Source organism: Phymastichus coffea, unplaced genomic scaffold (genome assembly GCF_024137745.1).
Source record: "Phymastichus coffea isolate CEN01 unplaced genomic scaffold, Cenicafe_Pcof_1.1 PCOF00001, whole genome shotgun sequence".
NCBI lineage: Eukaryota > Metazoa > Arthropoda > Insecta > Hymenoptera > Eulophidae > Phymastichus > Phymastichus coffea.
In genome coordinates, this window is record NW_026706812.1 from 8,562,442 (window position 1) to 8,585,295 (window position 22,854).

Below are 22,854 nucleotides of genomic sequence, written 5' to 3' on the forward strand. Positions count from 1 at the left end.
TAGTATAGTTTTATACATATGCAGTAGAACATTTGCGAAACTTTACAAGCATTGTGTGTCGTTACTGTATCCATCGAAACTGTACCTATTTCACATCATGTTTTCATTCAATCACAGTAAAATGAAAAGGAGGCTCGCATATAGTGCCGAATGTTGTCATTTGTACAGCACTGTCATTTTCACCAATAATGGAAAAAATGTAATATAGTACTAAAAAAACGAGATAAATGTTTCCGATTTTAGGTTTTTACGCAACAATGAAAAATTTGAAAATAGCTATCTGGAATACAAATAGGCTCATGCAAAGACACCTCGAATTAAAAGAATTTGTAATCCACGAAAAAGTAGACATCGTGTTAGTATCACAAACTCACTTTACAAGTAAAAATTTTCTCTCTGTTCCAAATTATATATTACACAAAACAAATTATCCAGTCGATAAAACACATGGAGGCACTGCAATCATTATCAAAACCAAAATAAGTAATCACACCCAAACACACACCAGTGAGATTTACCTGCAAGCGACTAGTGTAAGTATAAACGACAACAAAGGCCCTATAACTAAAACAGCTGTTTATTATCCTCCGAATAAAACAATAACAAACGAAACTGTACAAATTTCTTCCATTCCCTCGAAAATCGATTTATAGTAGGAGGCGATTATAATGCCAAGCATCCGTGGTAAAGTTCAAGATCACCAATTCCAACATATAGAGGCAGAGTACAGATGAAACACAACAAAAAAACAACTACTTTCCCATTTCCACAGGAGAACGAACATACTGGCCGACAGATGTAAACAAGCTTCAGGATTTGATTAACTTTGCAATAGTAAAAGGGATAAACAAAAATTATTTCGAAGTGGCATCATATTTAGATTTAACGTGAGATCACTCACCAGTATTAATTACTCTACACTCCCAAGTACTTAATACAGCAAACAATTATACTAAAGTCGATTGGAAGAAATATGCTCTTTTCATCGAAGAACGCATTAAGTGTAACATTACTCTTAAATCAGAAAACAACACAGAAAACAGTATTGATACACTAAACTTACTTCTTACTGAAGCTATTAACAAATGTTCTACTGCGACTACAAATTATAAAGAAAAGTAGAAAATCAATTCCAAAATAATAGTCCAAAAATTAAAGAAAAGAAATTATTAAGGAAAAGGACCAGATAAATAGATCGAGTCAAGATAAAACAAAAGTAATCAAAGCAATTAAAGAATTGAAGAATTGTTATACGAGAAAAAAAACTCAGAACTATCTCAAAACTCTAAGCCTAACAGAAGCAATGGATTATTCACTATGGAAAGCCACCAAACGTCTCAAAAGGCCAGTTACATTTATCCCACCTATTAAAAAACCTGCAGGAAAATAGACCAAATCTGACGAAGAAAAAACTGAAACGTTTTCAGATCATCTCAGTACAGTATTCACACCTCACCAAAAAATAATCCACGAACAGGAAGAAGAAATGTTACTGCAAAGCTTATATGTACAAGATAGCACACCAATCTAATCAAGAAAAACAAAGGTAGTATTGCAAATAATTAATAATATTAAGAATAAGATGACCCCCGGTTTTGACAATATTACAGGAAAAATTATTAAAATGTTAACTACAATAGCAATCAGATTTATATTAATTATTTACAATGGCTGCTTGCGTCTTTGCTATTTTCTCACTCAATGGAAAATAGCTGTGATAATACTAATATCTAAACCTGGTAAAGAAGCAGGAAATGTAATATCGTATAGACCTATCAGCCTTTACCAGGATTATCAAAAATTTTCGAAAAATTAGTTTTATCCAGAATTGACCTACTCATAATAAATAAAACGCTGATTCCAAACCATCAATTTGATTTTAGGCGTAATCACTCTACGATAGAGATAGAGCGGATGGATAGAGTGGTATCTGCTGCGAGGGAAGCCATCGAAGAGAAAAAGTACTGTACTGGTATTTTTCTTGATGTAGCCCAAGCATTCGACAGAGTATGGCATGAAAGGCTATTACATAAGCTTAAAAGTTTTTTTCCTGTACGCCACTACGAAATACTACGATCATATCTAAAAAATAGGGCATTTCAAGTTAGAATAAATAGGAATAAATCAAAACGCCAGCTAATAAAAGCAGGAGTGCCGCAGAGCAGTGTTCTTAGGTCCAACTCTTTATCTACTATATACCTCGGACTTCCCTAAATCTGACAAAATTCTGATAGCAACATACGCAGATGATACAGCAATTCTAACAAAATACTCAAACTCAATAATAGCATAAAAAATAATCCATAAATGCATTAATAATCATCTTCAAAATTGGATCAACTCATGGAGAATAATAGTAAACGAAGGTAAATCAATATATACAACATTTACACTTCGAAAAGATACCTGTCCACCTATTAGTTTAAACAAAAAATACATCCCACAAAGTAACCAAGTAAAATATTTAGGTATTCACTTGGACCGAAGACCGAATACATGGAAAGAACACATATTCAGTAAACATAAACAGTTGCGACTGAAATGGAGAAGAATGTACTTGGCTCATAGGAGGAAAATCGGAACTATCAATCGGAAACAAATTACTGTTATATAAAGCTGTACTCAAACCAGTCTGGACCTATGGCATTTAACTATGGGGTGCTGCTTCAAGCTCGAATATTGAAATCTTGGAAAGATTTCAATCGAAAGTACTACGTATTAGAAAGTAAGTACTACTATTAGGAAGTAAATAAAAAAAAATAAAAAAAAAGTTTTTGTCTAAAAATCAATCGTGATATTGGTTATATTGCAGTATTGAGTTGAAAGTCTGAGTTTGTATTTATTAATTATTCCATGTATTACTAATTTAATAGTTTAGAAAATTTTCTTTTCAGAATAAGTAGTCAACTTTGCTATTATACACTCATAACTACTGATAAATTATAGTCAAATACACGTTTTGTGATGCAAAAGTTCAAATCTTGTAATTAGTTTTAGTGATTTTATCAAAAATTATTGTAAATGATTCAAAGTCATTAGAAAGGCAAATAAAAAATAGAAATTCCTCAATGTCAAAACTGCTAAGAATACAGGCATACAAAAAACTACCAGTAAAGAATTGCTGTGTGTGAAATATGCTGAACAAATAATAACTAAACAAATAATAAGAGAAGTAACATGTGCACACTGTACAGGAAATCACACCGCAAATTATAAAGGATACCCAGTATGTAAATAATTACAGCAAAAACTATTTGCTAGACTAAGAGAAAAATTGTTAACTCAGAACACTATACAAGTTCGTCAAAATTCAAATTGAAATTGAAATTTAAATGCTTATGTCAATAGAGTTGAACTAAATTTAACATATGCACAATTAATATCAAAACAAAACGATCAGAGTAATATAGAAATAGCAATAGCAAAACAAACAGTTATGTAGAAATACTAACGAAGTAAACACAAATAATAAACTTGAACATATAATGGAGCAGCTGATGTAAAGAATGGATAGTATGTTAAATCTTCTAACTGTACTCGTACTAGTAAACAAAATAGCATAATGAGTAGTCTAAAACTCGCTATCTAGAACGCATTATGTAGAGGTATATTGAATTAAAAGCATTTTTAATCTATGAAAATATAAACATCATGTTAATATCAGAAACATACTTTACAAGTAAAAACTATATTAATATACCAAACTATACTGTACGTAAAACCAATCATCCGTTTAATAAAGAACACGGAGGTACTGCGATTACAATCAAAACAAAAATAAACCACTACATCCACACTTACACTAGTGAAATCTATTTACAAGTAGCCAGTATAATCATCAAGAATAAAGTTGGACCGATAACAATATCAGCTATTTACTGTTCTCCAAATAAAACAATTACAAAAGAAAACTGGACTGACTTTTTCAATACATTTGGAAATCGCTTTAAGTAGATGGTGGGGAACAAGATCATCAACTCCGACATATAGAGGTAGAGTACTCTATGAAATACTACAAAATAATAACTACATTCTGATATCCACTGGAGAATCAACATACTAACCTACAAATAAAATTATCATCATGCTTAGATTTATCATCAGATCATTCACCTGTACCAATTACTCTACACCACCAAGTATTTAATAAAGTAAACAATAACATAAAAGTCGGTTGGAAAAAATATGCTTTTTATATAGAGAAACGGATAACGTATAATATTCCTCTTAAAACAGCTAACAATATAAAAAGCAGCATCAATTCACTCAACATAATTCTAACTAGAATTTTTAAAAAATGCTCTACTGCAATATATAGAAATAAAACACAGTAAATCACATTCACTAAAATAGCCCAAAAAAATTAAAGAAAATAGATTATTAAGAAAATATATCTCGAGTTAGTCATCACCAAACTAAAGTAAATAAAGGATCCAAAGATCTCATTATATCCAGATTATTCATTATGGAAAGCTACTAAACGATTTAAACGACCAACAATAGTTACACTGCTTATTAGAAAACTTGATAATAACTGGATAAGATTGGACAAAGAAAAAGCTGAAACGTTCGCAAATCATTTCAGTATAGTATTTAAGCCTCACCAAAGAATAATCACCGAAGAAAAAAATAAATCTTACTAGAAGGTTCTGACGTCCAAGACAGTACACCAATCAAATTGATTAAAATGAGGGAAGTATTACAAATTATTAATAATATTAATAGAAAAGCTCCCGGTTCTGATAATACTACAGAAAAAATGATCAAAATGTTACCCCTAATTGCAATAAGATATCAAACAATTGTTTTTAATGAATGTTTGCGTCTCTGTTATTTTCCTGCCCAGTGAAAAGTAACAAAGATTGTTTTAATTCCTAAACCCAGCAAAAACCAGAACGGTACCTTTATATACAAATACCTTTATATTTTTGTGCTAGCGTTATTCTTTATCATCTGGTGGGTGGCATCCTTCAAAGTAATCCCTACTTGATTGAATAACACGGTTCCATCGATGTTTCCACTTTTCAAAATAGTCCTGGAACTCACTTTTAGGGATAGCCTTAAGTACACTCGTCGCATTGTTTTCAACCGTTGTTTTGTCATCGAATCGGTGTCCTGTGGTTTTTTTAGTTTTGAAAACAGCCAAAAGTCACAAGGGGCTATGTCGCGACTGTATGGAGGTTGTCGAAGCAATGCGATATAGTGTTTGCTCAAAAATTGCTGCACAAGATTGGATGAATGCGCTGGCGCATTATCGTGATGGAGAAGCCAGTCACCACGCGTGATCATATAAGCATTATTTATACACATATGGGGAACTGCTCCTTACTAATTGCCTGTATTTTAGCTACTCTCACCATTAATTATAATCGGTTGATACGGGCGGTAAAATCAGTGCTGTTGTGCAACTTCTCACCCGGAATTTGTCGGCCAATAATCGATGCGCACTTCTGCTCTGCATAAGTGAATAAAAACCTTATCAATTCGCCATATTATGTCAGTAACAAGTTTGGTAGTGAACTAAAAACTAAAATAAATTAAAAATACAGTGTAACGAGAGTGAAATATTAGATATTTTGGAACATCTGCTTTTGGCGGACGCCGGATCTTGGCAGAATGCGTTAAATCGGGTTGTAGCAATGATTCGTGATAACATTCTGGATGAAGACAATAAGTTTGACCTTTTGAGAAGAACATCTTTGGTGTATCGATACCATTGGCCACCTCATTGTCGAAAACTGACGAATCATCGCATGTCGCATGCCATGACCAGATGCCGCTGACTCCTCCACCGTAAATATTGTAATTACTTTTTGTTTTTCTCATCTTCTATTTATATTAGAATACAGCGCGTTAATATACTTCGGGAGAGGATACGTGGTTACCTTTGACACACCATTGACTTTTCAGTAATCTATACAGAACCAATAATTGTCACCAGGCTTTTGGACCGTGATAACAAAACTTGACCACTAACTGGTGTATTAAACACTAAAATCTCAGAACTAGGGTAATAACGCTGTTTGATGGGGTGAGCGCTTACGACAGCTACACCGCGATGAATCTAAGCTGTACAGTCTAACTGTTAACATAGTTGGAGTGTACGAGCATCAACTTGTTATTATATATATATAGTGATTAATAAAATAGGGCCACTAATGTATATATATATTTTTAAATTATTTATATTTCCTCCGGTAAGTAACATTTAACAAAAATCTAAAGAGACAAACTTTTTCTTTTATGGTAAAGGGTCAATATAATCTTTTTCAGAATTTTTTCCAAAAAAATTTTTTTCCATTTTTTCTAAAAATTTGAAAGTGATCATTATAAAGCTAGTAAAATGCAATTGTATTATTTTGGGTTACTTTGAATTACATGCACAGATAAAAAAATTATTATTATGTTGTGTAACGAGGATTTTTCGTTTCGTGAATTGAATCGCGTGGGAGGAGTGGCGTCAGCTCCGAGGCGAACAAAGCAGCGAGCGAGAGAGCGCGAGACAGAGAGAGAGAGAGAGAGAGAGCGAGACAGAGAGATAGAGAGAGAGAGAGAGAGAGAGAGTGAGAGAGTGAGAGAGTGAGAGAGAGGGGTGGCATGCGCGTATACCGATAGTATTTTCCTTCCGCACAAGTCACCGCATCTAATCTTGAAACAAACAAAAAATTTATAGGATTTCGATGTGATGACTGATGAGCGGGCAAGATTCAGTCAAGGGAAACCAGATTTAGTGAGGTATCCGTGCGACGACCAGTATATAACTTCTTGCGCATCATCGTGACAAGTCTCTCATACGATTTGTTGGCGAAGCCGTGGCCTACCTCAAATTCCTGAGCAGACGAGCTCCAGATCGTATCCAGATCGCAGGGGATAAAGCCTTCGACGAGAGGTGTCCGCATCGGCGTGTCATCGCTAGTAATAACAACGAGGGTGAGGCGATAAGGCTTTGCCAACTGGCCAGCGACAAAGCTGAGGTAGCGTCTAATTTATATAGTTTGCGAGCAAAAGCGTGTGCGCGGTTTTACTTAACTTCGTGTATGTTTTCTTTCTCTCGCACACACAATGTCTTATCGATTGCGTGCGTCTGGCCTTGCGTTATCACTGTTGTTAAATAATTTGTAGCCCCTCCGTCTACCTGACAGTTCAATAAACCCGAGGTACTCGAAGTAAACATCAGCTAGCTATCTTTTGTCAGTCGATTTCCCAAGTTTCCCTTTTTATGTAATTGTAATATGTCGTAAAATATAAACAAAATGAGACACATGTTTTTGTTTTATCAGCGGGGAAGCATTTTTAGAGGGTGAAAACAACACTTAAAAATCATCTCTAAAAATAACCTTTTCTTAATATCTCTTAAAAAAAAATTGATTATTCATATAATTTTAACGCCAAATTTTTTGTTATAAAATGGCAATTTTATGACAATTGTTTTTTTTGGTAAAAATATTGCTATTTTTACAAGTTTTCGTGTACTTGCTTTTCGAATTCGCTTAAATTAAATTAATATATACATTTTTATCCAGAAAACGGTAGATTTAGTCGAGGTGTTTCAAGAATTTCATTAAAAAAGCGATTTTTTGGCGGTTAACCACTCCTATATTTTCAAAATTCCAAAGATATTAAAAAAATATTCCTTTGTGGGGTTGCTATGAAATTTAAAGACAATCGAGACTTATATATATTTAAAATATGCTAAAAATGAAATGGCAGTTCTATTACTATTATTTGTACTCTAAAGTGTCGAAACTCAAAAACTTTTTATTTTCGTGTGTTAAATTCCTGTAATAAGTTTTGCTGATAAGTAAGTATTTTTACACTCTGATAAGCTGCTGTTCTCGACTATTTAATTCCTGTGATAACTTCTACTCTAATTAGTATAAGATTAGTCGAATGAAATATTTCGACAATGAAAAATATCTATCAGAAGTGTCTAGCAGTAAGTGTTTCTGTTTAAAATGTGTTAATCGTAAGTATTTTAACATTTAACAACAATGAGAATCAATCTAATGAATATATTTAATCTTCTGCTGATAATGTTTCAAGTTATGAATATACAAGAAACTCTTTTTAACCATGCAGAATCAGAATTGAAAGAAAATATTGAAAAATTTTTTTTTAATGTTATGGATAACTTTAGCGAAATGTAAGTTCTAGAAGGTAATATACTCGAATTTGAAGAAGAATTTTAAAATTATGAATTGATGGTCTTTGAAGATAATGTACGGTACAAATAATCTACTGACCCTGAGGAATATACCACGAATGATGTAAAATTAAGTTATGAATACATAAACAAAGCAGTTGAATACTGGAAATCTGCAAAGGTGGAAAATTTACACATTGGCACTGTTTGACAGAAGTATAAAAAAGTATCGTCTGAACGATAAATACGTCGTTGGGTAAATCAAATTAATACAGGTGGTATGTACTCGTATATGGAATAACAAAATGCAATTGCTGAATTTGTACTAAAAAATTTTAAACATTCTATAAAATAGGCAATATTTTTTGTGATACCGATCTTCGTAATGGATATTGTAAGTCAAGAATAATATGGTTTTTCCTGACATACGACTTCCTGACAAAGATCATAGAATAGTAGACACAAAAATAAATAAATTTATTACATAAAAAAAAACTTTGTAGATAAATTAAATTTGTACATTTAACACGAAATTCTATCCGTTAGTATGGAGAAGATAATATCTATAACTCTGATGAAAATGGATTTGAGTTAGAAATTCATTCTAAACGAATAACAGAGGAAGAAAAATTGAATGTGTTATTCTATCAATTTCTACAACAACCCACATATGATACAACCGACAATAAATACTGCAGAAAAATGACGTTTGACCTTCTTATAATTATAAAGTAAACAAAGAATGAGTTTAGACCGCTAATACTAAAAAATTTATTTAAACCACCTAATATCTACGTGATGGCATCAAAATCTGGTCATTTAACTATAGATATGTGTAGTCTAAAAATACTGATTTTATACGACTTTTTGTGTATTCATTACATTTACAGAATATTTAAAAACTTATTGCGAATATTTAAAAAATATTAAAACTTATTAGAAATTTATTGCGGTTCTATCAAGTGTTGATTCACTAGTCTTACTAAATTCATCTTCATCACCATCATCAGTAATAGACATAGCGGATTCAAATGTAGAATCAAGCGGATGTAATGTTGAATTTAAGTCATTAACAGTACTATTGAAATATCGAGATTTATAGGGAGTGTCAGCTGTTGTTTTTGACTTGAAAACTTTATCGAACGTAATTTTCTTCTCCTTGTTCGTTTCCTTTTCAGTATTAAAAACGTGGTTAAAAAAGTCTTTTATCCTAATGTGGGTGAAAATGGATAGTAAACGTGTGCTTCTAGCAGTTCGGCTGAAATGTTCGTATCATTTCTAAGAGAGGGCGCCACTAGAATTAAATCCATATCATTTTCTGTTAGCACCAACCTTCAAAACATGTGTATAAATTTGACAGCTATCTGATTATTAGTTTATGAGACATAGCATTTTAAGTAAAGTAACTTTTGTACAAAAATGGATAAAAAGGAATTGCGTGTTTTAATGAAACATTATTTTTTAATGAAAAAAAGCTCTGATGATATCAAAAAGTGGTTTGATCAGTGTTATCCAGACGTTGCGCCAGAGAAGCAACCATTCCTAAGTAGTTTACTGAATTCCGTACAAGCCATATGAGCACCGAAGACGATGTACTCATGATTCGAAGCAGTGTTTGGATCTCTTCTATCGTAATAAACCCAAATTTTTGCGTCAATATGTGACAGGGTATATATCTGTAGAATACAAATATATACGTCCCGAATGGTATATGTAGTCACATTGTGTATATCTATATATAATTGGCTCCACCGTTTCACTCGCGAGTCCAATCGCCAGTCAGCTGACTGCACTACACGCGATGAACCGAATCCAAAGCGTGGAAAAACTCAACAATCGGTTGGGAAGGTTATGGCCTCTGTATTTTGGGATGCGTATGGAATAATTTTCATCGACTACTTTGAAAAGAGAAAAACGATCAACAGCGACTGTTATATAGTATTGTTGGAACGTTTAAAGTAAGAAATTGCAAAAAAATGGCCTCATTGAGGAAAAAAAAAGTACTGTTTCATCAAGACAATGCACTATGTCACAAATCGATGAAAACGATGGCAAAATTAAATGAATTGGGCTTCGAATTGCTTCCGCATCCACCGTATCCCCTAGCGACTTTTTCCTGTTTGTAAATCTCAAGAGAATTGTCGCTGGAAAGAAATTTAAGACCGATGAAGAAGTGATCGCTGAAATAGAGGCCGATTTTGAGATTAAAGACAAATCGTACTACAAAAATAGTATCGAAAAGTTGGAAGATCGCTATAATTGCTGATTCATGAAGTGGACATTATCCAGAAGCTGTTCAAGAAGCTATTGTCAAAGATAAGAAAATTCATCTATTAAAGTTATCCGAAGGTACAACATCAAAGATACAATCTTTAGATGTTTTCGGTTTTAGAATTTGGGAAAACTTTGTAAGATATTTCTCCGATAGTATGATATTATTAAATGAAGATTGTGATGCGCTGCAGTACTATTAAATCGGTTACCACCCTTTTCCCTGCCACGTGACCGCGTAAATAGAATAGATCCTTATTTTACGACTCCGGAATACCTTGTTTCATACAATTCAGTTCACTCACGTCCGAGAAAACGGCGTTACAAACGTGACTACGCGATCCGACGGTAGGCGAACAAGAGCAGCTGACGAAAGAGGAATATAATATAGGATAAATAAAGGAGGATAAATAAATAAATAAAGGAGCGCAAATATATTACTATACACCGAGACCACTACTAAGCAAAGAACGGCGATAATTAGCTATTACAAAAATGAAATGCGCCGACTGATGGAAAACTGGTGAATTTTCTACCCCCAAACCGACCACCTAAATTTTTCCGCGGGGTTTGCCTAAGCATAAAAATGGTAGAATTGTTAATTAAAAAATAAGGATTATATCTTTTATAAATAGTTACAAGAAAAAAGCAAATAATGATGGAATAAATATATTTAGTAAGTACTATAGTGTTCAAGAGGAATAGTTACAATAATATATACATGAGATTTCAAGAGAGATTATTTTTTCATAAGTTCAGTTGTTATAAATGCACAAGTACGTTAATATAACATTATGGCACCTGCTATTTTTCTTGTTGATGAGTTCAACGATTTCCGATGATTTTTTTGATCCTGCAATGTACTCCATTTAACCAAAAGTACGTTGAAAAAATGTAGTACTGCTGATACTGCAATTAGCCTGAAAAATATATATAATAAATTATTGTACTTACTCTGCATCTATAGAAAATGTATATTATATATTTATACTAGTAAAAATATTTCAAATAGTACAGAATGTTCCTAAAGTATGTATATACCTGAATTATTCAGAAAATAAGGGCACTAGAAAAATACTTAAAGATATAGTACCTATTAAAATTTTGAAAAAAATTTTTTTCACGGATTTCGATCCGCTTGAACCTTAAAAATAAATCCTTAAAATATTATATGAAAATTCGAAACTGAAAACGAGGTATATCAACTAAGTAAGCGCACGCTCTCGGCTCACTGTAGATGGCTGAAAAAGCCAGCAAGGTGGCAACGAAGGGAGTACGTCTGGAAAAGAAAAAGGCCCAATTTAATGAACAGCAGGTAATCGAGGATAAAGGCTTACTTTTATATGGTTCAGGCATTGCTGATTAACTGATAGTAAGCCATAAAAATAGACTTTTTTAAAAATATGTTCTTAATAAACTTTGAACACGTTTTTCTCGAAATCACTTTTTTTTAACTGGCGAACAGTTAATTTCCGAATCTAGTAACTCGATTTAAATAAATCTTGAAGTATTTTGTGTATTTAAGTTATTTTCATAAGAATCCATCACAATTTGATTGAAAAAATTAAAAAAAAAAAATTTTAGTGTCAAAAAAATATCGGAAAAAAGATCGATTTTAGAACTTTTTTTTTGAACGGTCGACATGTCTTGTTAATTTTTCAAATTTTCTGGTCAATTCTTGTGTAAAACCGCTTCCTTTTTATTTTAATTTTTTTGTTTCAGACTCCAGAGATTAACTGTCCGCCATAGATCATGCTTTTTTTTGAAGGGTCGATGTTGGCGCTCTTTATAAGGCGCGCATGATTGAAATAATGAAAAGAAAATTTTTTTTTACGTACTACAAGAGCTCCTTGATATTATAAAAAAAGTTTGATTACCTTATCTGATAAATAAAGTGTAAACAAAAATGTGGAAAATATGATTTCTTTTTAGGTTCTAATAGGCACTAGTACCTTAAATACAAAAGTTTTAGGAAATCAAAAGAGTGATCTGACTATGACCTTGAATTTGAACTTAAGTTAAACCTTTAAAATTATTCAAAGGTTAACGTGATTTTTTTTAATAAAAGCCCATATAATTGACATTCGATTTTGAAAGAGCAAGCAATTTTATGTCTAGAATGATAGTTTTTAAATTGAAAAATTTGAATTACAAAGGATAAAATGAAGGACAAATGTTGAAAAATCATTCAGAAGCTGTTTTCGTTAAAGTTTTCAGGATTTGCGAACGAATAAATGTAAAGATAGGTTTGAGAACCAACAATCTTGAATATCTTTAACTTGATATTAATTTCCAAGGTTATATGAAGGTTAGTGTAACTTTTTACGTAAATCACTTATTTGGAAACCATGTAATGTGATACATTATAAGGCTTTGCCTGAGAGTGTTGCATTATTTGCAACACCTCAGGAAAGTCATCCCCGTCCCTTGCCGCCCCGTAACCAGTCATATAACGCGAACCCAGACACGCCCTAAAACAAACACTCATTTTTGTTATGTCCGAACAATAACACCGGAGAAATTGGCGAAGCAAGCCAGATGAACGCGATCCGACGGATACTCAAAAATGGAGCGCACTACAAAATAAGAGAGCGCACGCACACACTCACTCACGATCACCTGTTACCGACCGAAGAAAAAGCACGGGAAACTTAACTGGGAAATGCAACGGAAATGCATGTTGATGATACATGCAGGTCCGTTACACTCCCAGACACTAACACTAACACTCGTGGAACGCTGGCACACCTGGGGCGAGCAGAAAATCGCCGATGTAGTGGCAGCCGGCAATCAGTTGTATCGGGCAGCCGCACACCATCGATGACATCCTGAGCGCCACACATTCAAACTTATGATGACCACTAGTGACACCCGGAAACACAAACCCTCGAAAACACATCACCTGACCGAAACAGGAGCGCTCCAGGAGGCGCTCCAAAAACCGGTATCGGAGCACGAGGTGCACGCACGAAAGAGCGAGCGGCCATTTTGAAGGGTCGAGATAAATTGAACATGAGCGAGCGAGACAGACTGAGAGAGAGCGAGTGAGACAGAGCGAGTGAGACAAACTAAATAAGAGCGAGTGAGATAGACTATATGAAACGAGCGAAAGGATAAATAGAATTAAAGGTAAATGCGAAGATGAGGGCGCTACGAATGAAATGACTTAAATTATTTTATTACTCGCAATTAATTAAAGTTGAAATTAAAAACGAAAATGGGAAAATACCGAATTAAGAAAATTTGTATGCGGCCGACAAACCTCTTTATGTAATGATAAGCGACCAACGTTCCGACAAATTAAATTGATAAATTGACTGATAAAATTCGAACCTCTGACGAAACTCGCTGGTGACGTCACGACCAATGCGGATTAGAATAAAATTTGATTTCCGTCCGCATAGAAAAATAGATAAGAGTAGGGGTAGATCTTTCCCATCAATCAATGCTAGCTAACTTAGTGGGGGGTGAGAAAGGGTAAATAGCGACGAAAGTAGGAGAATAAATGAGGGCACTGTATCTTTCGAATTTACATACGGACCAATGATGAAATATTTAGAGATTGCTACCGATATCCAAATTAGCATATCGACCAATAATAGTATTTCTTCTCGGAAATAGGAGAAGAAGAGCGATCTTTGACCGCGAAAAGCCGATTCTCGTCCATTTTGCCGCTACTCTTCTAGCCAGAAGGAGTGATTGTGCTAGTTCTTTCCGCAGTAATCTTGCTTGTCGAACCTTCAGCAGAAAATTGTAAGTAAACAAAGTGCCACTCACTATTAGAAATCGAGGAGTGCGGGCGTGAATTTCTCGGTATAACAGGTCGCCGACGCGTGGATCCTTCGACGCCGATACTTATTGTTTCAAGTGATTCGCGCTGACCTTTCCGCCATCTCGTAGAATTTAACGTGAGTGTTAGGATTAGGTAAAGAAAATCATAGCTTAGATCATTCACGCTGACCTTTCGCCAGTGTTCTAATTTACCGCGCATGATAGAGTTAGGCGCGAAGAAAATTAGTGTTTAGATCATTCGGGCTGACCCTTCGCCTGTATCCAAATTTAGTGTGAGTGTTAAATTAATTAGAGGATAGTAAGTAGTTTAGTTAGGTCGCGCTAACTAATTGTTCAATTATTAGGACGTAGTTGAAAGTTAAGCCTAATTAAACCAGGTAGTAATTCTTCGATTACGTCGCGCTGACCATTCCGCCATTTTCGTTTAATCAAAGATCTAATAAAAGAATTTTAGTCTGTCTATTAATTCGAGTCCTTCCTGCTACATAGAATTGTGCTGAGTTATACTGACCTTTAGTTAATTAGACCCCGTGTGTATGTTGGATGAAATAAGATTAATAAAAAGTGATCAATTTTTCTTTATAAATTTGGCTTCTTGTCACCCTACCTTCTTTGCATGCTGATTATTTTCAGCCATGGACGGTTGTAATCGGAAAACACTGGTTCGTTATTTTTAGGTTCCCACGATAAGTGAAATACGCGCGAATTCGAACGATCTTCCGACCCGAGGTAGAGTGTCACAACCAGAGTTACCAGCATATTACAAACGAGAAGACGGAAGGAAGCCAAATTGTTGGACATCAAGGCCTGGAATAGAAGAGATCGCGAGTCCCCGTACGTTTGCCCACACTGCACAGTCGCCCTGGGAGTAAACCGGAGTACGTTGCGATACTAGGCACTATCCCCGTCGATCGCCCTAATTAAACGGCGGTCTTGCACCCTAAAATAATCGGGGATAAGAGCCAAACAGGCCTTGTGGCGGAAGAAATTTGAGAGCACGGCTAAGGCCCCCCGAAATTCCCCGCCACAACCAGATTAAAAAATAATGAAAAATAGTGGATCACATCGCTAATTTTGACACTATCTGGACACAAGACTTCAGTTTTCTTCGAGGTACTTGATTAATGTCATTACTCTTGCTTTTCACAATCGAAGTACTTTCTGGATGGTGGAAGTGACTCAAATTGATATCCAACCGTAGAAGGTAAATGTTCTCCATTCTTAGTTGACAATATCCCATGCAATTACATAATATTAAAATTGCTTATTAAATCATATCATTTGAGATCTTTTTAATCTTGTCAATAATTTGTTACTGTAAATCTTCTAAATTAGCAGGTGTAATGGCATAAACTTTCTTTTTGAGATAGCTTCATAAAAAGTAATCTAGTGACGATATACCAGGGAACGAGATGGCTTCTTAATAGCTTATTTGTAATGTGGGGAAATTCTCAACGATAATCTCATTTATGGCAGGTGCGATTTGATTATTCAACATATCTTCATACTTTTCTCGTGTCAAACTCATATCTATGAAAAATATTCTTTTTTTCTACCATTTATTATATCTGTCTAAATATTCAGTTTTTATGGACATTATGTATGTGATTACAAAAAAGACTATGGATTCTTTAGTACCTATAATCTATTATATAATTATGATAAATAATGTGGACATTTAACCGAAAGATATATTCAGTGGAAAAAGCTATTTCCTTTAAGAAATTTGGCTGTACGTATATACGATCATTCGTTCAGCAAACTTCAATCTTTGATGAAAATCATCCTTATTCTATTCTTGTGCCAATTTTAATTTATACAGATAACATTTCAGCAATATTATTCTTTGAGACCAGAAGTCTTACTAAAAATAGTTTTAAAATATACTTGGCTGCTTCAAGGATTTAAGATCAGAAATGAGATTACAAATTTTTGTAAATAAAAAGAAAGATGACCTTGAAATGACGTCGAAAATGAATTTCAAATTGAAAGTCGAGTTTACCACAAAATGTTCCCTTCAGAGTTCAGTAACTTTCGTCTAAAACCTTTTTTGCTAAACCGTATTATTGTAGGATCGTTTAGGAGACAGACTAAAAAGATAACACTGAAATTCGCGTGATCTTAGCAATTATCTTAGGGGGGTTTGCCGAACCTCACCCATGATAGTAATATATACGTAAAATTTCCAACTGACTCCAAATCCGAGGTCAAATGAAAATTAACCTTGAAATGACCTTGAAAAATAAATTTTAGACCAAAATTAATGTCATTTCCAGGTTTATTAATAAAAAAAATATAAATTTTATCCAAAATTTTTTTTTCTGATAACGGGTTCCGTTCGATCTATTTAATAGTCCTGAGATTTTTAGGATATTCTATACAATAGAAATATTAATAAATATTGATAACTTTTTTAAACGTTAACAGGTAAAACTATATATTTATATTAACTACCAATTGATTAGTTTGAGAATGAAAAAAAGAAATTATATATGTTATTGGAGATTTTTTAAACCTATGATTTTGGCTAAAAAGTTGTACGTTAGAATTTGAGAAATCGCTAAAATTGAATCCAGCGATCTACCATTCACAGTATAACAATTATAATAATTATAACACACAATAAAAACATTACGTTAGGAATTTTTCGCGTAGCTACACACGAATTTGAAGTCAGAATTTCAAAATGGTACTTGGTTTAGTTTAAGCATAAAATTCTGTAATATTTGAAATATTTTCAATATTAGTTAAATTTATGAATAATTTCATTAATTTTTGCAATCTTAAATTTTTTGTAATTATTTGGAAATTTGACGCATTCGTTTTTTTCATGACTGACGAAATCTTAATGATTTAATTTTTTTATTTGTTAGTCATTTAGCGTTCGATACTTCAAGAGAGTAGATGTATTTATATTACGCTATACGCCACAAGCTAAAATATTATCTAATCAAGTGAAGTGACAGTCAAGTTAAATATATTTTTCAACATCATAATAGAAAAATAAAAAAGATAAAAATTACTATTAAAACAAGAGTGTAACTACTTACTTCTAAATAAAACAACGCCAAAAAATGGAATTAATATGAAAGAGAAAGAAAGCGAACTAACCCAGAAAACTAAATACAAAATAACAAAATAAGAAATGGCAAGCGTAATAGATTACTGTCTAAGTCAATTCATTAACAAGTACGAGGTCCTTCAGAATAATCAAAATGAGGAAGTAAACAATGACATTCTAAAATAAATTTTTCGTATTTATACTTGTAATACCTCGAAAAGGATCGAGGCGTGCAGTTTCTTCAGAACCTGAAAGTAAAAATAAATCGTATGTCTAAATCTAATGAAAACTACCCATGTCCATTTTTGAATGAATACTTGGCAACAAGTTATTGCAGTACCCATCCTGCACATCAACTCCACCCATGGACTGACTGTAAAAGTGAAAGGGGTGCGGAACCGGTATATCAATTTTTTTTTAATCGCACTGTATCTCTTTGATGATGATAAATGAGTGACTCCTACAGCTATTGATAATATTGACATCACCTTTGATATCCATTACAGTGATTTTATTTATTCCAGAGTTTTGCTCATACTTTATTACACATGTTCCACATTGTAACTTTTCATCGATTACATTTTTTCTTTGACACGATTGCCTCTAACAGTTCTAATACACTTTAATTTTAAGCGTTTTAAATGTAATACAAGATCTAAGTTCGTAAAATAATTGTCAAAATAAAGATAATAAAGAGGAATTTTTGTATCAGATATTAATTCAAAAGAGAGTTTCAATAAAAGTAAAACGATGAGAGATCTTAATCAATATTTAGATAACTCATATCTTACTGGTTAGTATTTTTCATAGCATAAATAAAATTATAGGGTTTGGGAAAAAATTTATAAAAACAAAAAGTATCAGAGTTAGTCAAAGAATCTCTACTGTATTTTTAATAATTTTTTTAGTAAATACCTCCAAAAAATTTGAAAAAATTTAAGATTGTTCCTTTATATATTTTAAGACATTTTTCTTCTAAAAAACTTTTTCCTAAGCCTCATATTTTTTAAGAAAAACAATAGTAACAAGAAACGAATTTTTTTTCCAGGTTTTTGCATTTTATCCGTCATTTTGGAAAAGACTGATATGCCAAATTTCCTGTTAAAGTTCAATAGTTTTGTACATCGACAGTTGAAGAAAGATTTTGATATTGACGCGATTTATGCCAGAAAAAATTTAATAAAAAAATTAATAAAAAATTTCAATATTTATTTGTAAAAAATTTATCATGGTTAATTTTGCAAGGAAAATGTTGAGCACGGATTCGTATTCAGCATACCCCAAAACATACGAACCATATTAATAAACAAAATGGTACAAAGAACAGCTCAAAACTTGCCATCTGGAATTTAAACGGTCTTATGCAGAGACATCATGAACTAACAAAGAAGGTACACCCTAAGTGTTTGTCGACGATTTAGATGATATTGCAGGCACGGTGGTCGATTCAATTAATCGATACCTTCGCGATTCGGTACACTCGCGATGCTAGAGCGAACGACTAAGAGAGAGAGAGAGAGCGCGCGAGAGTTTAAAAGTTTCATTTAAACCTCAGCTATTACTTGGATAGTACCGCCAAATTGTTTTTCACTGTATTTCGCCGTTTTATTACAAAAAGTTATTTCCTGGGATTTTGAATACATGCGCGAGTGATAACAAGGAAGCTTGGGAAAAGAAGCAGCATCACAGCAGCAGCAAATTTAGCGACAGCAAAGCAGCAGCAGTTTGGAAGCGAGCTAGGTAGTGTAGATGATTTCTGAGAAGAACCTTTAATTTGCTTCAACAATTACGGCTGATCACCGTAATTGCACGGCAGGGTAGGTGCACCTCCCTTTTTATTGCGCGACAAAATACTATAGAGAGTATTTTGTTTTTCGCGACTGTTATTTTGTATTCGCGCCGAGCGTTAGTTTTCGCAGCAAAGTTTCAAATTCTCTCTCTCTCCCCGTATTATTGTAAATCATTGCAAAATCCTATTCGCGTGCGTTAGTCTTTCGGTCCATAAAAGACTGTAATTTTCTAGTTATAAAAGATATTAATTTTATTCGCTGCATTATGTCATTTCATTTCCTATTAGTTTAACGGATTTATTACGGATTAAATTTTAAACCGATTTCATCTAGAAGATTAGGTGGAATAAGCATTAGGTCAATTACACCTAAGATAGATCGAATGTCACAAGTCAGGTGACTTTAGGTGAGTTCAACTCTGTTGGAAAGAAGACACTGAAACGAAAGTATCAAACGTAAAGGTGAATACACGTATACTCATACGTGTTTCACGGAGCGGCGGTCAGCTCTGCATCGTAGGAATTTTTTCTTCAATAAATACATTTTGTACTAGCTAATCCGCCCCGTTACATGCAATATGTTACAGTACATTGAAAAATAAGACGCATATACATTTCGTACGGATTAATACGCCATCTCAGAAGTGTGAAATCCACTCTGAAATTTCACTTCTGGAAATAATTTTTTTTTCAAATATTTTAGAAAAAAATAGTTTGATGAAGCCAAAGCTAAAAATAGTAGAATAAAAAAGGCTACAAAACAGCATTATTTTCAATTGTAAGGGTAGCAACCTCTATTCTTTTTTAAATATTAAATATTTTTTATCAATTATTGGCTATAAAATTTACAATTATAACGGGGATTTAGCCCGGTTAGCCCCGTAAATATAAAAAAAAGAAATAACTAATGTTAAATGAGGAATGTCCGAGCGAAGTCTGGAGCCTCCTGGACTGTCCGTCTTCTCAGGTCCGGTGTTCGTCACGCCGGTGACAGGACAGCCGGATCCGCGCAGATTCGTAGTGTTGGCTGAAGAACGCAAAAGCCGAAGATTCTAAAGCGGGTGTAGGCGCGAAAGGGCGGAGCGTTTGAATAAGGCGTCGGGATACGATTAAATAAAAGAGACTCACGGTAAACAATATTTTTAATCAGTAGAAGTTAACAAAAGTGGTCGGAAGGAGGGAGAGAGTACGCTGAGAGAACGGATAGAGAGAGAGTAAACCAACTAGCCGGTACTTACAATGACGGTGCTCGTCCTCTAGATACGCAAACGAGTCGCACAGTTTGCGTCAACGCACACGCACAAATTATCGGGCACCACGTGCACTCCGCGGTTCGTTTCCTCCTGACGAAATCCTGCTCTACCAGCTACAATACGCGAGCGTAGATCCTCTACTGGGCCAGGCGACGTCGCAATTCTTCTCTGGATAAAGGCCCAAGTTTCAAGATCGAAGAAGAGGGAAGCACCAGGTCACAACGAAGATGTGAGCAGGGAAAGTCGTTGAGACAATGGAATCTACCTGCCCGCTGACAAATCCGCACGATAGCCACTCTCTAGCGTGTTGCCTGCTCGGCTCTCGATTTCTTTCTGCTCTGCGTCTAGTCGATTAGTGCCCGCGGTCACTCGCTAAGGCGCGACTATGTCTCTCTCTCTCTCTCCGCGCCTCGCGGTCGCGCGCGGAAGTATCCCTGCGTACTCGCATCTCTCTCTCTCTCTCTTACCTTATATTCGAGCCGAAGGGTAATTACATATACAAATATTAATAATAAATGAATATAAACATAATAAATTCATAAATATATAGGATAAGTTCGGAGAAATATGTTATATTTACATATCATTACTAGGGAGAGAGAGATATAACGGGTTGGCAATCTCACTCGTTATACAATAAATTGTATACCGCTTTAAAATTTAATCTATATAAAAGAAAATTAAAAAATAAAGTAGACCTGCATCGTCGTTTTAGCTTGAATTCTTTTTTGTGGGGGATAGTTACCCTTAATTATAGTGAAGGTTTAATCAGTAACACGGATAAACTATCGTTGATACTATCGTTAATTAAAATGATATATCTCATTTTAGTAGTATTGGATAATGTGGAATGCAATTTATTTAAACAAATTATGTAAATTATTTTTTTGAAAAAATATTTTTCGAGTCAACTGAGGTAAGAGATATGAAATATTTATTTTTGATATATTGTATGGACTAAAAAGTATTAAAAAAATATATACTTTAATCTGCTGATAAAACATTTAAAAGGGATGAAAGTTATCTTCAAAGGTTTATCACTCCTCTAAAATAGCTTTTTTATATTACCACTACCTTCTCTATAAGTAACATTTTACCTGAAAATTACTGCACTATTTATGATAAACATGTTATATTTATTTTTAGGTTTGTTCTGCAGTTTACATTTATTTTTTGAATAACAAAAGTGTTTTTTTATTAACTTAATTACAAAAATATAATCATAATATCATGAATCATAATATCGTGAAATTAGATTTTTTAAGAAAACAATTTTGTGTTACGAGTTTATGGCGGAGAATCACCGTATGACCGTTGTTTCTCCTGTTGAGCTCTCGCCGGGGTCCACGCGCCGCGCCTGGCTGAGAGTATATGCGTTGACAGCATACACTCATGATAGCCTTTTTCTTTTGTCAAGGTGTGGTGTTAGGGCAAGCGGCGAAGGAGGGAAGGATAAAGAAGAGCGAGGAGAGAGAGAGAGAGAGAACGGAAGAAGTTGTGCGTACACCCTCGCGCCGATTTTCCGGTTGTGAGTACTAACCTTCAATACAGGCCGGCACGCGCGCCATTTTTTCCTACCAATTTTCGTCATTTACAAGAGTTTCTCGCGTCCTCGCCGACGATTATTTTTTTTTTGTGGATACGCGCATGGTGTGCGAGGGTTGTTATGAAAAGAAAGATTGGCTGAGTCGCGCCTAGCCACGAACTGTTTAGAACCTTACACTGGTACACGTGAGGTTTCCGGTGAGATAATGCGGGCGTTCGTGCATGAACGGTCGTTGCAAGGTGGGTATTTTAATGCATTAGCAAGCGGAGAGTTTGGTAAGAGGAGGCGAACTGAGACAGCACAGCGAAGACAAGAACAACAATAACAACAATAACATCGACGAAAAGAACAATAGCAACAACAGCAACAGGAGCATGACGGAGAGGAGCAAGGCAGGTGGATGACGTCAGTGCTGCGATTTTCTCTCTTTCTCTCTCGCATGTTCCGGGCGCTGTTACTACGCGAGTAGCGCGGCAGATATCCCAGCTACCATGCCGACCGCGATTATTGTCAGACTTTTCCTTTATTACGGACGTCGTTTTGGTTTGGGAGCGCGGAAGTAGTAGGAAAGACAGTTCGGATGGCAGTCCTGCCACCGATGAAGCAAGTTTCGTGCTTCATCGCGGATGCGGTAATACCTGTCGGACGTAGATTAGCTGGGAATGTCATTTCGTTACGTTTTATTATTGGTTTGTTTATTTTGATTAAGTTGATTGTTTTTTTAGTAAGTTTGTTTTTATTTGATTAAATTTGTTGTTATTAATTCAAGTTTCATTATTTCAACTTGTTACTCTTCAATCTGTGAATTTAGTCGTGAAAACATTTGCGCTTCCCGAATTTTCTTCTTAAATAATTTGTAAGGACGGCTGCGAGCTATCCGAATCAGGAACTGCCACTAGAGGTAACTCCCTTATAAGTTGCAGGAAAATATAGATTAAAATTATAACTAATATAAATATCGTTGTTGATTAGGATGAAAGTTGTACTCGTATTATTACT

General features: G+C 34.3%; 1 protein-coding gene across 2 annotated transcripts in view; it reads right to left on the reverse strand.

Annotated features, from left to right (window-relative positions):
- The window catches only part of LOC131672752 (clarin-2), a 476,318-nt gene that overhangs the window by 123,351 nt on the left and 330,113 nt on the right, over positions 1-22,854 (reverse strand). The window contains exon 5 of one of the 2 annotated variants that reach the window (XM_058950304.1): positions 11,216-11,334. In XM_058950304.1, coding sequence (XP_058806287.1) covers positions 11,216-11,334 — 119 coding nt within the window. Of the gene's footprint in view, positions 1-11,076; positions 11,335-22,854 lie in introns of those variants that run through there. The other variant, XM_058950226.1, reaches the window with a different exon arrangement.